Source organism: Antechinus flavipes, chromosome 4, assembly GCF_016432865.1.
Source record: "Antechinus flavipes isolate AdamAnt ecotype Samford, QLD, Australia chromosome 4, AdamAnt_v2, whole genome shotgun sequence".
Classification (NCBI taxonomy): domain Eukaryota; kingdom Metazoa; phylum Chordata; class Mammalia; order Dasyuromorphia; family Dasyuridae; genus Antechinus; species Antechinus flavipes.
This window is the reverse complement of record NC_067401.1, coordinates 198,294,874-198,310,355: the sequence shown is the minus strand read 5'-3', so window position 1 is coordinate 198,310,355 and position 15,482 is coordinate 198,294,874. Positions and strand designations below refer to the sequence as shown.

General features: G+C 35.5%; 1 protein-coding gene across 4 annotated transcripts in view; it reads left to right on the top strand.

Moving 5' to 3' along the window:
- The window catches only part of BTBD9 (BTB domain containing 9), a 460,740-nt gene that overhangs the window by 390,074 nt on the left and 55,184 nt on the right, over window positions 1-15,482 (top strand). Inside the window, exon 10 of one of the 4 annotated variants that reach the window (XM_051996863.1) lies at window positions 19-309. The exons of the other annotated variants lie outside the window; for them this stretch is intronic. Coding sequence (XP_051852823.1) covers window positions 19-55 — 37 coding nt within the window. The 3' untranslated portion in view covers window positions 56-309. Of the gene's footprint in view, window positions 1-18; window positions 310-15,482 lie in introns of those variants that run through there. 4 annotated transcript variants of the gene reach the window in all.

Below are 15,482 nucleotides of genomic sequence, written 5' to 3'. Positions count from 1 at the left end.
TTTTTTTTCCATCTCTAGAGCCCCCTGCCTTTATTCATCTTTATTGGAGAACTAACTCTGCTGACTGTATCATCACATTAGTAAAATTAAAAACAAAAATAAGATGGTGGCAAAGTTGACCACTGAGATGATGTGAAGTATTTGGAAAGGCTCCAGGGGAAAGAAATCAAAATGATTAAAGAGCTGGAAAGTCAGACTGACTATTTGATGCTGATAAGAAAGGAGTATTTTAGTATGGAGAAGAAGAAAATGATATTGAAGTGATCATTAAATAACAAACAGTATGCATCCTTTTTATGCAGAAATGAACAGTGTTCAAATGTTCATGATTCTTTACTCGGCACTACACAGATTTTGAATCATTTGCTCAGGAGTGGTTAGTATGCTAACACTAGACTATATACTGAAAAGGAAAACACAAGCTCTGAATATAAGATATTAGACTATTTTGCAAAGTCAGCATAATGCTACAAACTGATAATAAATGAGAGAAAACTAACATTTCATTAAAATCTTGCCTAGAGAATCCCTCTCTAGCTACTTCAAAAATGTCACCAAATTCCAAATATAGATAGGTAGATTGATATACACACATGTGTATATTTAATTCAACATAATTGAGAAAAGGATAAAACATGAAACTTAACTTGGAAGCCCATGGTAATCTGAGGGAAGATAACTGTTTCAATGTTAAGTGTATTGACGTGGTAACTTTATGCTCAACGGTAAATATCACAATAGGATTTCCAGTAGAAGGGTTCTAGGAGATATATCCAGTACACCCACATAAATAGAAATAATGCTTTTTGCCAAACAACTTTCCCACGACCATGACATAAAAAGGATTTATTTCTTTTAACTTTGTACAGGGTTAGGATGTAAACAAGGGATGTAATACAGGGAGAAGATAGTTGTAACAGAAAATAGCAAAAAACTAGATTTTGATGGAGAAAGTGGAAGTGAAAAAGAATGTTATCTTTAGAAAGGATAGAATGTATGTCAGCAGAACATTTGATGTACAAGATTTATGGGGAATTAATAAAATTATATAATACTTCAAATCATTTTCTAAATGGTCAAAGGAAATTAGTAAACTATAGCTTATTATAGTTTAGTTTATACTATATATAGAATTGCAAATTGTTAACTACCATATAGAAGTTAACTCCAAATTGTGTATTAAAGGTAAATTTAAACAACTGTGCCACACACACACACACACACACACACACACACACACACAAAATTGGCAAATTAGGGAGTAAAGAAGTGAAAATGACACTAGACACTAGAAAAAACCCAAGATGAGAACAGCAGGTGGGGCAGACATAGGACCCTCCAAAGAAATCTGTGGTGGAGACAATTTGTAAAGGATTAAATGGATATTCAGACATTTTTTCCAAGATGTCTGAAAGAGGAAAAGAAAGATGTCCCAAAAAGCCAGAAAAATTTATGGACATCTGAGAATATATTGAAAGATATATTGCCAACTTTCTCATATCTATAAAATATTTATGATAATGATCTACAAAAGGAACATGACATACAAAATAAAATGCTGACCTGAGTCAAAAAATACTTAGGTTCAAATCCTGCTTCTAACATAATACTACTGTGTTTCCCCGATAATAAGACACTGTCTTATTAAATTTTTTTTGACAGAAAAACAACAGAGGGCTTATTTTCAGGGGAGGGCTTATTTTAATGAACATTGACAGCAATTTTGATAAACAGGTAAATGTGAACCAAAAAAGTACCTTTATTCAATAATGATCATGTCATCTTCTTCAACAACATCGTCATAAGTGTCCATACCCTGAATTCCATCCTGGATGTCTTGTGCCTCTATTTCCTTCAGAAGAAGTGGACCCAATCTGTCATGTCCAGCAATATAGCTCTCTTTAAATGAACATGTCTTGTCCAGGTAACCTGCTTGTAGTGCCTTGACGACACAGCTGTCAGTAATTTTATCCCATGACTTCTTCACCCAAGTCACGACTTCTTGCAGACAGGGCTTCACAAAGTTTCCACGCTGATTTCTTTCCATTCTATTTTCAATGTAGTCATTGACTTCCATGCACAAATGGTCCTTGAATGGCTTGTTTATTGCAATATCAAGGGTCTGGAGATAGGCAGTCATTCCTGCAGGAATCATTACTTGATCTATTCTCTCTGCAAAGAAATTCTTCATTTCTTTAGCGTGGTGAGTGCTGGCTGAGTTCTTCTTTTATCCTCCATGATGCCCCCTGAGTTCTTCTTTTATCCTCCATCATGCCCCTTTTATCCTCCATCATGCCCCCTCACTCCCACTTACATACCGGGTTTTTATGTTGTCCTGCCTCAGCTCTCCTCCACGGCATTGCTCTCAATGGCGCCAGCAAGCAAATCACTGGGGAAGAACAGGATGATACGCTCACTGCTTCAGCTCTGATTGGATGCAGCTCGGAGCGCGTTTCACCCGGGGGAAGTGGAGGGGTGACGGTGCATACAGAGGGTACCGTAATGTAGCATGTAGCGCAGGGGATCACCTTCACTACAGTAGCAATCTCAATAGGGCTTATTTTCGGGGGAGGGCTTATTTTAGAGGAATCTTACGCAGTAAGGGGAGGGCTTATTTTCGGGATAGGTCTTATTATCAGGGAAGCACAGTATGTGATGTTAAACCAGTCACTTGATTTCTCAGTGCCACAAGCAACTTTCTAAGGCTATGAGTTGCATGGAAGGTGCCTGTCTACACTGATAGTGCAAATTCTTTACAAGGGTCCCAGACCAAGAAAATAAATATGTATAGATATCGAGAATTTTCTTGTTAAAGTATTTTAAGGAAACAGATTTCCTCAAGATTATTGCACATATTTTCACAGTCATCCAGTTGATTGAAAGATACAGAACATATAAGATTCTGCTCTGCTCATTGTGTGTTAAATATTATTGCAAAATACAGCCTCTGAGCATATCTCCCAATAAATTATTACTCATCCATATGTAAAGATAATTCAAAATTGTTGACTTCCAGTCTCATATCTCTAATTGCAGACATCTTGAACTAGATGTCCTTGTAGACAGACATTTTAAACTTAACATGTCCAAAACTTAACTCCTTGTCTTTCTCTCCTCAAAAATCTCTCTTTTGCCCAACTTCCTTATTCCTGTCAAAGGCACTACCACATCCTTCCAGTCACCCATGCTCAAAAATTAGATGTTATCCTTGACTTAATACTGTCATCACCTCAAACATCCAATGTGTTGCTGAGGCCTATTGAAAGAATTGGAAATGATGACAAGGAAAGGATTCTCTTTTGAGAAGAGAAAAGAATTTTTCTTTGTTTCCCTTCAGCATCAAACATATGAATGAACTTTTTAACTATATTTTTACACATACACACACACTCACTCATTGTTGCCAGATACAGAAAATATTTTCCCATGGAGTTTGTGTAGTATTTACTCTGCATCACTGTAAGTCTCTATAACACTACATGAAGTTTCTCTAGCTTTGTTCTTCCTTGTCTGACCAGTATCTAAATTCTTTTTTACTTTCCTGACAAGATACTTTCCAGCTTATTGATTGTTGTTTTTAATTATAGCAGGTGACTTTCAGAGGCTATCAAGTAATTATTAGAATACTCAGATGAAATACAATCCATTAATTTTATTTCTTATTCACTACATGACTAAATTCAGTTGATAAGTAAACCATGCCCTTCTTTAGGAATTATTGAGAATTTCACAAAGATGGTAGCTCAGGCTGTCATCCAATATTGAGACTAACTGCTCAATATAAATTTTTTAAATATAGATCCATGTTTTGTTATCTCTGTTAAATGAAAACAAGAAAGTAAGACAGTTTAAGGTATGAGCATTCTCCTGTTCCTTTATTCTACATGAAAATAACAAACCTATGGAAGTTTCAGATATTTATTTAATTCAATAACAAATATTTATTGAGCTCTCATTAGGTATCATATTACCATATGAGATAAAAAGATAAATAAGACATTTCTTACCCAATCTAACAAAAAAGATTAAAACTTGTACTTTTTGTAACTAAAATACTCTGTAGTCTGTTAAGTTCATAGAATTACTCCCAGAAAGAGTTGTCAAAAAATGAGAGTAGAGATCTTACCTCACATGTAAAGATGGAAGAGAGAAGACAGGGAAGTATTTATGGATTCTCCTAATTTATCCAAATACAGTTAGTGTCACTTACGACTAATAGACTGAAAGATGTACAAATTACCTTTTCTCTGTATCACCTTGCCATTACACTTCAATCCACTATTTCAAACCTGTGTGATTTTTCCTCAAAGCCTTCTATCCCTATTAATATATAGAAAGCATTTCTTAAAGAACACTAAAGTAAGGATTTAAAGATAATCTAAATTTTTATGTTGGAAAAAAGATACAATTGGATACTTACCCAGTTCAGCTTTTTTTAATGCACTGGCTTAAAAGTGAATGCATGATGTTAATATGTTTTCATTTCATCATATACTGTCATTACTAATAATCGCAATCCCATACAGAATAATCCTACAGAAGAGTGAGAATATAAGCAGACAGCAAGCATTTTTAAAAGCACTTATTAGGTGGTAGGTACTTTGCTAAACACTAGAGATACAAAAACAAGCAAAAAGAAAGACAACCCCTGCCCTTAAGAAGCTTAAATTCTTATGGGGAAAGACAATATACAAAAGAGAAATAAAAAGGGGGAAATGAGCAGCAGGAAGAAAAGTACTAATGCAAGAGCATGGTGGTTAAAGCCTAGAAAGTAACAATCAGAATTGGAAGGCAATAAAGACAGGTCAGTTTTGGCCCCTCTTGAGAATGGAAATAGTAAAATGAATTGAGAATGGAAGGAGGATTATTCCAAACTGAGAAGGCCACAGATACTGATAGTTGTTCCAAAGCGAGAGTGCAGATTAGGCGAGGTCATGGAAACCAAAAAGACAGAACAAAAGCTAGAAGGGGAAATAGAAGCCATTTCCAGAACTATAGGTTTAAAACACTTTACTTCTAGACTTTCCCTTTTGTTATGATCTTTCAGCATCTTCTCTGAGATTCACATCCATCTATATCACTCTAACCGGGTCTTTATTGCAGACATTTAATGGCATTCTTCCTTCTGAAGAATTCAGTATCTAGAATCATTCTTTTAAACCCCAACCTGTCCTTTTTATGCTTTGGAAAATCTCTTCAAATGCCATGACTTCTCATTTTAATCAACTGTTTTCATTTTTAATGACCTACCTACATTATCACACCTCAGCTATTCATGAGGATGAAGCATTTCCACAAGCATTTACTAAGTACATACTATGTACCAGGTACTGTCCTAAGACTTAGGGAATTCAAAGAAAATCAAAAATAGTTTTTGCCTTAGTAATTTAATGGTCGAAAAAATATTGCAACTATGTTCATACAAATTACATGAAAAGTAAATTGGAGGTAATGTCAGAGGGAAGACACTAATAAGGGGGTAGAGGGCAGGTAAGGTTTCTTGCCAGAAATAGGCTTTGAGATGCAGGAGGCAGAGATGAGGAAAAGCATTCCAGGCATAGGGAGAGCCAGTGAAAAAGGCAATCAGGAAATGGAATGTCTCAAGGAAGGAGCAACAAGGTCAATGTCCCTGGAGCATAGAATGTATAAAGATTAGTAAGTGTAGTAAGATTGGAAAGGTATGGAGAACATTGTGTATTTCATCATGAAAACAATGGGGAGGCATTGGAATTTAGTGAGTAAAATGGTCAAGCCTGCACTTTAGGAAACAAAGTGTTTCAGTACTTTGATATGGCAGCTAAGGCAGTTTTAGATATAGTAAGAGGTACAACTTCTGAGTATAAGGAGGTGATAGTGTCATTGTTTTCTGTCCAAGTCAGGTGGCCTCTAAATTCTTGTATTTAGTTCTGGAAACTGAGTTTAGGAAGGACATCAGTAAGTTAGCATCTTGAGAAGACTAAGGGATGGTGAGTGAGTTCATAGCATATGAAGATCATTTGAAAGAACTAGAAATAATTAGCTTAGAGAAGAAAAGCTCCCCAGGGTTTCCCTTCCAGCCAACTTTGGATGATCTAAAAAATTGTATGTAAGAGGGATTAGTTCTGATCTCTTTGACAGAACCAGAAGCAGTGAGTAGAGAATTTTGAGTCAGATTTAGGCTTGGTACCAGGAGACGTTCATGAACAATGAGAGCTGTCCAAAAATGGAATTAACTATCTCAGAGTTGTTCAAGTTCCCCTTATTGGAGGTCTTCAAACAGAAGCTGGATAGGTCCTTTTCAACTGTAGAACTTCTTTCAAGGAACTAGATAAGAAACTAAAGTCCTTATCAACTCTAAATTCTATGATACATTGTTTTCTCCCAGCAAAACAAACATCATGAGGACATAAATTGTTTCTTTTCTTAATTTTGAACTCCTAGCACCTATTATAATGTCTTTTATAAAACAGGTACTTTGTTGAATTGAAATCTCACTTTTTTTTAAATCAAATAAACAATAATAAAATAAAATTTCATTGTCTTTAAATGGCCCAACTCTTCCCGTACTGTCAAGCAGTAGCAAATGGTATTGATTCCCCCTATTTCAGGCACCTCAAGTATAGTCATGTTAGAGATAGAGGCCAAAAGAAAGATACAATGTAATTAGGTTGAATAACTTTTTATTAAATCTTCCTTGTATTTTCAATGCTTGGTTGGACTTTTCAAAAATATTGACTAAACTACTTGCCACTTCTGATTACAAACATCATTATCTAAGATGCTTTGACAGAAAACTAATGGGTCTCCAAAAATCATCTAGTGCTAAAGGACTTGTCATTAGCAAATTTTAAAAGCTAAGGGCTTTTCCAGTCCTGATTCACATCCCCCTCAAATTATTGTCGCTAGGATTGAAAACCTTTTTCTCATTTGGAACTATGCTCAAAAGGTTATCAAACTGTGTGTACCCTTTGATCCAGCAGTGTTTCTATTGGGCTTATATCCCAAAGAGATACTAAAGAAGGGAAAGGGACCTGTATGTGCCAAAATGTTTGTGGCAGCCCTATTTGTAGTGGCTAGAAGCTGGAAAATGAATGGATGCCCATCAATTGTTTAGTAAATTGTGGTATATGAACATTATGGAATATTATTGTTCTGTAAGGAATGACCAGCAGGATGAATACAGAGAGGACTGGAGAGACTTACATGAACTGATGCTAAGTGAAATGAGCAGAACCACGAGATCATTATACACTTCAACGATACTGTTTGAGGATGTATTCTGATGGAAATGGATCTCTTCGAGAAAGAGAGCTAATTCAGTTTCAATTGATCAAGGATGAACAAAAGCAGCTACATTCAAAGAAAGAAGACTGGGAAATGAATATAAACTGCTTGCATTTTTGTTTTTCTTTCCGGGTTATTTATACCTTCTGAATCCAATTCTCCCTGTGCAACAAGAGAACTGTTCGGTTCTGCACACATATATTGTATCTAGGATATACTGTAGTTTATTTAAACTACAGTAAAGGACTGTTTGCCATCTGGGGGAGGGGATGAAGGGAGGGAGGGGAAAAATTGGAACAGAAGTGAGTGCAAGGGATAATACAGTAAAAAATTACCCTGGCATGGGTTCTGTCAATAAAAAGTTATTTAAAAAAAAAAAAAAAAAGAAAAGAAAAGAAACCTTTTGCTCAGCTTAGGGGCAGAAATGGTATCTGCCTCTTCTATATCTGCATCACTCTTATTTCCTCTGGAAACATAAATGGTCTCCTTACTAAAGTTGTCTTAAAAAAAATTCACCCAGCCATTATAACCTAGAATTTATTCACAAAATGGTAATAAATTTGTTATACAAAGTCAACATAGGCTTTCTGAGGTTAATAGCTGATCTATCTGATTTTAGAGTCTGTCAATAGAATTAAAAAGAGTTACTAATAAGTTTTCTCCTCTGCCTAGAAAAATTAAGTGCCTATAGCATATGGAACACACTAGGAAAGAAACAAAGTATAGGTAAAACTTAGTTCCTGTGTTTAACAGAACTTTGAATCTAATAGAAAAATAGAATGCATCCACAGATGATGATAAAATGCAACATTATATGTTAGCACTTTTTTTTAACATCTCTCTGTAAAGTCTGAGGAGGAAAGAACATTACCAGTGGAGGCATTCAGAAAGGTTTCATGGAGGAGATGCCACTCAGAAGGAACATAATTGGCAAAGAGGGGCACAAAGAGAGGCCATGATAATCATAGAGAACAAGGGGGTAAAAGCCTTGAGCTCAGCTTATATTAAGTAAGGGAACAGATTTATGAGTAAAAGGGAAATATCTCAGCCTTTCAGAAAAAGGTTGGGAACCATTCTTCTTGTGCATGGTCAAACCATTCAGACTCCAGAATCTGTTGGTGGACCTTTTATAGATTGGGGATGGGAAAAGGATGGCTACTTTCTATTAGGAGTTCATTCTGTTGGTTGATTGATTAGATCTGTTCTGGTGATTCCCCTGGGCTCACTCAGAAATACATCACTCATTCTCCATCTCTGAAGAATTCTCTTATATTAACCTGATTTAGGTTTTTACAATTTAATTTTCAATGCCAGGTAAGGTGATGCTTTCACAGAGTAGTCACTTAGAAAATGTATTAAGTTGTATATTTTTTTATATAGCAAAAAATATATTAACCAATTCCATAAGTTCTAAAACTCTATTACTATTACCAATCTTAATTCATATATTCTTATTAGAGTCCCAGAATTCTATTTTTTAAATTGATTTAATACATTGTAGGCCAAAAATCTGTTTATGATGTTTTCAATTGTGATGTTTGACTAAACTCTTGTACCCAATGGGGTCAGCTTGCCCTTGAGACATAAAATGGGAGGGAAGAATAATCTGAGGAAGGTATCAGGCCCATTGTAGCCAGTGTAGCTTCCTCTTGAGCCTAAAGAAAAGGATGAATCCCATTAACTACACAACTACAAGAGACTAAGCAAGGCTAGACTTAATACCAGGGAAGAATTTAGGCCCTTGGAGAGACTACATACATTATTTCAGGAAGGGAACAATTGAAACTGTTTCTTTCCAAGGAAGTGTTTGAAATGAAAAAGACAGATTTTTAAAATTCATCATTTTACTGAGTGAAAAAGTAGAAAGATAACCAAGATTGCGTGCAAAATAGTGCCTTAAAGCATTTTACTGCTTATTTACTATCTTAAGTTTTAGTATAAAAGGTACTATTTTAATTGTTTTGAATTTGGCAGTTAATGGAAATTCTGAAAGGGTCTGTTATCAAATATATCATGAAAGCATTGGTCCTTTTTCATTATTTTTATAGATTTCATATTTAGAGATTCTGGTATATTAAATAGCTCTAGGGTATACTTAGTAATTTTCATTTCCAAAAAAAAAAATTTTTTTTTTTTGGTCTCATGGCATTTTGATGCTTCTCTTTAGTGTTCTATGGCTTCCCCAAAGTATCTTGACACTTTCTGGGTTGGGGATAGGAAATAGGGATGATCACTTCGTGGAATTTTTACTCAGTATCACCTAAGAGACAGCTATTGAAACATGATATTTAAGTTTTATATACTGGCACTTGTCATTTAATTAAGTCCTTTTTAGCATTACAATTACTTTGTGTTCATCTCATATTCCAAAATGACCATATCTTCTAAATATTTGCATTTCCCAGCATAGCACAGTTATACAAAATGCTTCTTGCTCAGTTCTAGAGTAAGTGGGATAGTGATCTGTAGGAAATACTTAGTTTCCAAGGTTTGGGATTGAATTATGCTTGGTTCTATCCATATGTCATACTGTGCCATTTTGAAAGGATTATTTAGGTATTTAACTAATGTATTTCTGGGTTTGGGGTCAGACTTTGTTTTGTGTGCAGTTTGGGCATGATTTCATTAAAATGACTTTATTCTGGAAGCTGAAATTTGCGCGTATTTAGTCTGCAGTGTGATCTGGATTCCTTTGGCATTTGAAGCTTGAGTACTAAAATCCTAACATTTGAAAATTGGCTTCTGTACATCTGCGGTCACAGAATTTTCAATTTTCATCTTCATGGGAATGTGTTGATATCAGAAAAATGGAGGATGATATAAACATAGATAGATGAGCCTTAGGAGCATCAATGTCTTTCATGGGCCCAATCTCTTCAATTCCTTCATGAACTGAAAGGAGTCATTTATATGACTAAATCAGTGAATCTATTAAATTATTGGGCCTGCTGGGGTCTGGGAATCCCCTTGGGAACCAATCTTTTTTTACTTACCTGGGAATCGTGCTGCTGGCAGAGAGTGTCAAAATACTACCAGCTTCTTTTTCCAATTTCCCAATACCTACACTTTTCTTCTTTTTCTCCTCCTCCTCCTCCTCCTTTCAATTTCTTCTTTTTTCTTTTTCTTTTTTCTTTTTTTTTGCTGAGGCAGTTGGGGTTGACTTGCCCAGGATCACACAGCTAGGAAGTATTAAGTATCTGAGATCAGATTTGAATTCAGGTCCTCCAGATTTCAGGGCTGATGCTCTACCACTGCGCCCCCTAGCTGCCCTGTACACTTATGTTTTTACATTTTAGTTATATTCAAGCAAAATTCTTTAGCTACTGAAATAACTCAAATTTAGGACATAACCATTGGTACATTTTTGTCATATTATAAGAAAACTCTAATATCTCCTGCCAGAGTATTATGTATCTTTGAACCTATGGGAGGACAGTATTTCTTTTTCTTGCCCACTCCCTAATCCCTACAACTAAAAGTATCAATCTCCATAGACCTATTCTTTCATTCATTGCATTAGGAGTTATATAGAAATACTGTGTTAAAGAGTTAAGAGTCAAAGTTTAGAAAAAGGCATAATCTAATAACCTATAATCTCATGCAGCTTAAGATCTGCTAAAGGAATATGATATTCTCATGTAGAAAGAATTCTGTCCCATATGTAGAATAGGGAGCCCATAGATAAGGGGAGTAATTATATTCCCCAAACAAACTGATGAAATCACACTTCTTTAGCCACTCCTACTCCTGATTAGAGGGAGTGGAAACTGGACATCAGAAACTTCCTCCCCAATTCTCTATTATTTAAAGAACACCTTAAAGGAATTTCCTTCATTTCCTGTTGATCTCCTGATCTTCAAAAACTTATCATTCTGGAGATTAAATCAATTTTGAACTTGGATCTTTCCCAGCCTAGGTGCAGGACTTCATTATACTTGCCCAGATAACCTTTCCACTCACTTTCAGCTTCTTTTATGTCTTCCCTCATTAAATTATGAGTTCTTTGAGAGTAGGGACCTTTCTTTGTATCCTTAGAACTTAGAACAGTGCTTGGCACACTGTAAGCACTTAATAAAGGTTTAATGACTATTGCAACAAAGTACAAGAAATTTCTTCATGACATTGGCACAGAAGTTCCTATTTTTACCTTGACCCAGAGTCCTCCCAGTTCAGTCTAAAGTTTTAAAAGCATTCATATAAAGTATTTTATAAAGTTATCACAAATTAATTTGTCTCTACCTAGAACTCAAGAAAAATATCCAAATATACTTTGACTTGTTTCTCACTAAAATTTTTATCTGCTTAGGTTTTAAGTTTCTTGAGAGCTGGATCTCTCCCCCTATTTAGCTTCCTTCCTTCCTTTCTTCCCTCCTTCCTTCCTATTTATACAGATACACACACTATATAAATATATAAATTATATATATATATATATATATACACACACACTCTAAAAGACAATATGTACATGTGTACATGTATGTATGTATGCATGTATACACATTGTCAAGTCAGCAAGTATTAAATCTCATCTTGTTCCAGATATATTTGCTAAACCTGGAGAATACAGATATAAGCAGCAAAAAAGGCACATAATTCCTGCCTGCAAAGAACTTATGCCTCTAGGGTAATTATAATGGAAGAAAACAATACATAAAAGGAAACTGAAGAGGTGAGAGAAAGGGAAATAACCAGCTCCCAGGAGTAAAATACAAAAGTCAAGAATTTCAGGAATGCAACCAGGAGAATAATGAAGACATGGCTGGTCTAGGCATCCTCCTTAAAATAGAGTTTCTAAGAAAATTATCTATCCTTGAAGACCTTAATAGAAGAATGGGAAGGGAGAGAGAGAAAATGTACTAAAAAGGCAAGGGAGAAGAAAATTAGAGATAATCATTTTGCATGTATTTTACATATGTCATATCAAGAAGAAAAGAATGGAGGAAGTAATTCACATTTGAACCTCAGTTTGGACTAGTCAAAGAAATGAAGTATACTCACAAAGAGTTGTATATAGAAATATATTTTGCACAGTGGGGAACTAGGAGGGAAAGAGGAGAAAGAAGAGGGAAAAATTACAGTAGATTCTCAAAAAAAAAATAAAGAATATTATAAATAATAAATGTGGAGTTTTAAAAATTGGTATCTGATCTCTTACCTTCTCAATGGGTGGGAGAGGGGCTGAGCTGGAAGGAGAGGGAGGATTTGGAATCAAAAAATTTTAAATGATTTTAATTTTAAGAGAGTAGTTCAAAACAGGGATTAGTTCTAACCAAAATAAACTCCAAGAAAGGATATATAAAAATATTTGTAGCTCTTTTTGAAGTGGCAAAGAATGGGAATCTCAAAGGATGTACAACAGTTGGGGAATAGTTGAAGAAGTTATGATATCTAAATGTGACAGAATATGTCTGTGATGTAAGAAAAAATAAAGAGAATGGTTTTACAGAAACCTGGAAAGACTAGAAATAAATTGTTGTAGAGGGTAGTGAAGAGAATAAGGAAGGTAAGGGAATAAGCATTTATATAGTACCCACTGTGTGCCAGCCACTATGCTAAGTGCTTTTTATTTTTTTATTTTATTAAAGCTTTTTATTTACAAAACATATGCATGAGTAATTTTTTCAACACTGACCCTTGCAAAACCTTCTGTTCCAAATTATCCTCCTCCTTCCCCCCACTGCCTCCCCTACATGACAGATAGTCCAATATATGTTAAATATGTTAAATCCAATATATGTATACATTTATACAACTATCTTGCTGCACAAGAAAAATCAGATCAAGAAGGAAAAATTACTGAGAAAGAAAACAAAATGCAAGAAAACAACAGAGAGTAAGAATGCTATGTTGTGATCCATACTCAGTTCCCACAGTCCTCTCCCTGGGTGTAGATGGCTCTCTTCATCACTGAAGGATTGGAACTGGTTTGAATCATCTCATTGTTGAAGAGAGCCACGTGTATTAGAATTGATCATCATATAGTCTTCTTGTGGCTGTGTGTAATAATCTCCTGGTTCTGCTCATTTCCCTTAGCATTGGTTCATGTAAGTCTCTTCAGGCTTCTCTGAAATCATCCTGTTGGTCGTTTCTTACAGAACAATAATATTTTGTAACATTCATATACCAAAATGTATTCAGCCATTCTCCAGTGATAATCATCCATTTAGTTTCCAGTTTTGCTAAGTGCTTTTTAATAACTATTTCATTTGATCCTTACAACAATCCTTAGAGGTAGGTCCTACTATATATCTTCATTTTTTACAACTGAAGAAACTAAGGTAGATAAAAGAGAAATGATTTGCACAGGGTCACACAGCTAGTGACTATCTCAGTCTTCCTGACTCTAGGCCCAGGACTCTCTACTTCATCACTAGATGAGAATAATTTGTAAACAGCTGCTTCAAAATTGCTTCTAACTGCAGCTTTCTTTCCAACAGCTCCTAAAAATTTGAACCCTGCAAGCAAAAATTTCTCAAAGGAGTCAACTGATTAATTCATAGTAATTTATTACAAAACAAAAATGAAATTGTCCCTGTCCCCTGAAAAATTACTTTTCAATAGCAAAGACAGTATGTACATCTATGAGTGAATACACAAAAAAAGGGAGAAAAAAAAGGAAATTTGGAGCTGAACACACTAGAAACTGGGGAAGAGGAAAGGAGAAGCTGGGCTTAAAATTGGTCTCAGGCTGAGTGCTTACGGAAAATAGAGATTCTATGGAATGTGATGAGGAATGAGTGCCCGCCAGCATGGGGAACAGCCAAAACAAAAGTATGACTATAAGATATTAAGTGCTGGGTCTAAGCAAAGAAGATTTTCACTCACCTCTAGTGTGCATGAAAGAGTGTGGTATTTTGATACAATTTACTATCAATCAGTGGAGTTTGGCAATAGAAAAATACTGGAGTTTTATGAGTCAGAGATTGACCTGAACTGTGGGATCATTGCTCTGACATCTGTGTGGAGATGAGATGGAGTAGGGTGGGGCTAGAAAGGTTGAGAGAGGGGTTGAATTAGAGGGCTGGATGTGCCTAAAGAAAAAAGAACGGATGCTGGGAATGTTTAAAAGTGGAACAAAATTTTGCCAGATGACTTTGATATTGAGCCTCTTTTGAACAAAATGAACATCCTTTCCTAATAAGTGCAAGAATTCATGCCTCCTAAATGTATTCTTGCTTCCTGTGTATGTAGAAGGGATTAAACCCAAGCAAGGTGAAGACCTTTAATAAGTAGTTAATTCCCACAAAATCAAAGGTTTAGCTGAAGGTAACGTATATAAGCTTAGTATTTGATGAAGACTCTAGAGATCTTTGATAAAACTTTATAAATACCCCTTAAAGAATCAATAGGTGAAAATTACTCTGACACTTCTCAAAGCAAGCCTTGATATTTTGGGATGTTCAGGTTGTTCATAAGTTGTTTGTTTGTTTTCTGACATGAATATGAAATTGTCCTCATTGCTTCTATGCAATTCTTCTCTCTGAGGCCAAAAAAGAACAAGTCGAATCCCTTTTCCACATGATGGCTCTTAGATATCATGGCCCTACATCTCTTTTTTCCTGGCTATTCATACCCATTTTCTTCATTCTGTCCATGTGTCATGACCTCAAAGCCCTTCACCATTCCATGTGCTCTCCTCTATGAGCTCTCTAATTTATCACTGGGTTGCTTATTGTGGCCCGCATGCTCCAGACGAGGCCTGACAAAGACACAGTAAGGTGGGATGTGCCTCTCTGTTCCTGGGAACTCTAGCAGCCCCAGTTTGTGTTGGTTACTGGGGGTGTCTTACCACACCTTGATCTAGATCTTCAGCTCCTGTTCAGAACAACAGTTGTCTGTCCATACCACCTTCATCTTATATTGGCGGAGTTGACTTTTTTGTCTCCTAGATCAAAACTTGATATTTATCTGTTTCAAATTTCATCATATTCGATTTTCAGCTCCATACTCTAGCCTGTCAAAATCTTTTGGAGCCTTGCTGTCGTCTAATCCAGTGGTACCAAATTTAAATAAAAACAGATCCCTTCAGCTGCATGTTGACCTAGAAAACCACAATTTAACACAATCTTTGTTGTTATTTTATTTTTGTTTGTTAATCCTTTTTCAGTTACTTTTTATTCTGGTTCTGGTTGCCCTTGGGAATTTTGACACTTCTAATCTAGTATGTTACCTAATCTCTCCTAGCTTTGGGTTTTCTGTAGATTTGATGATGATCC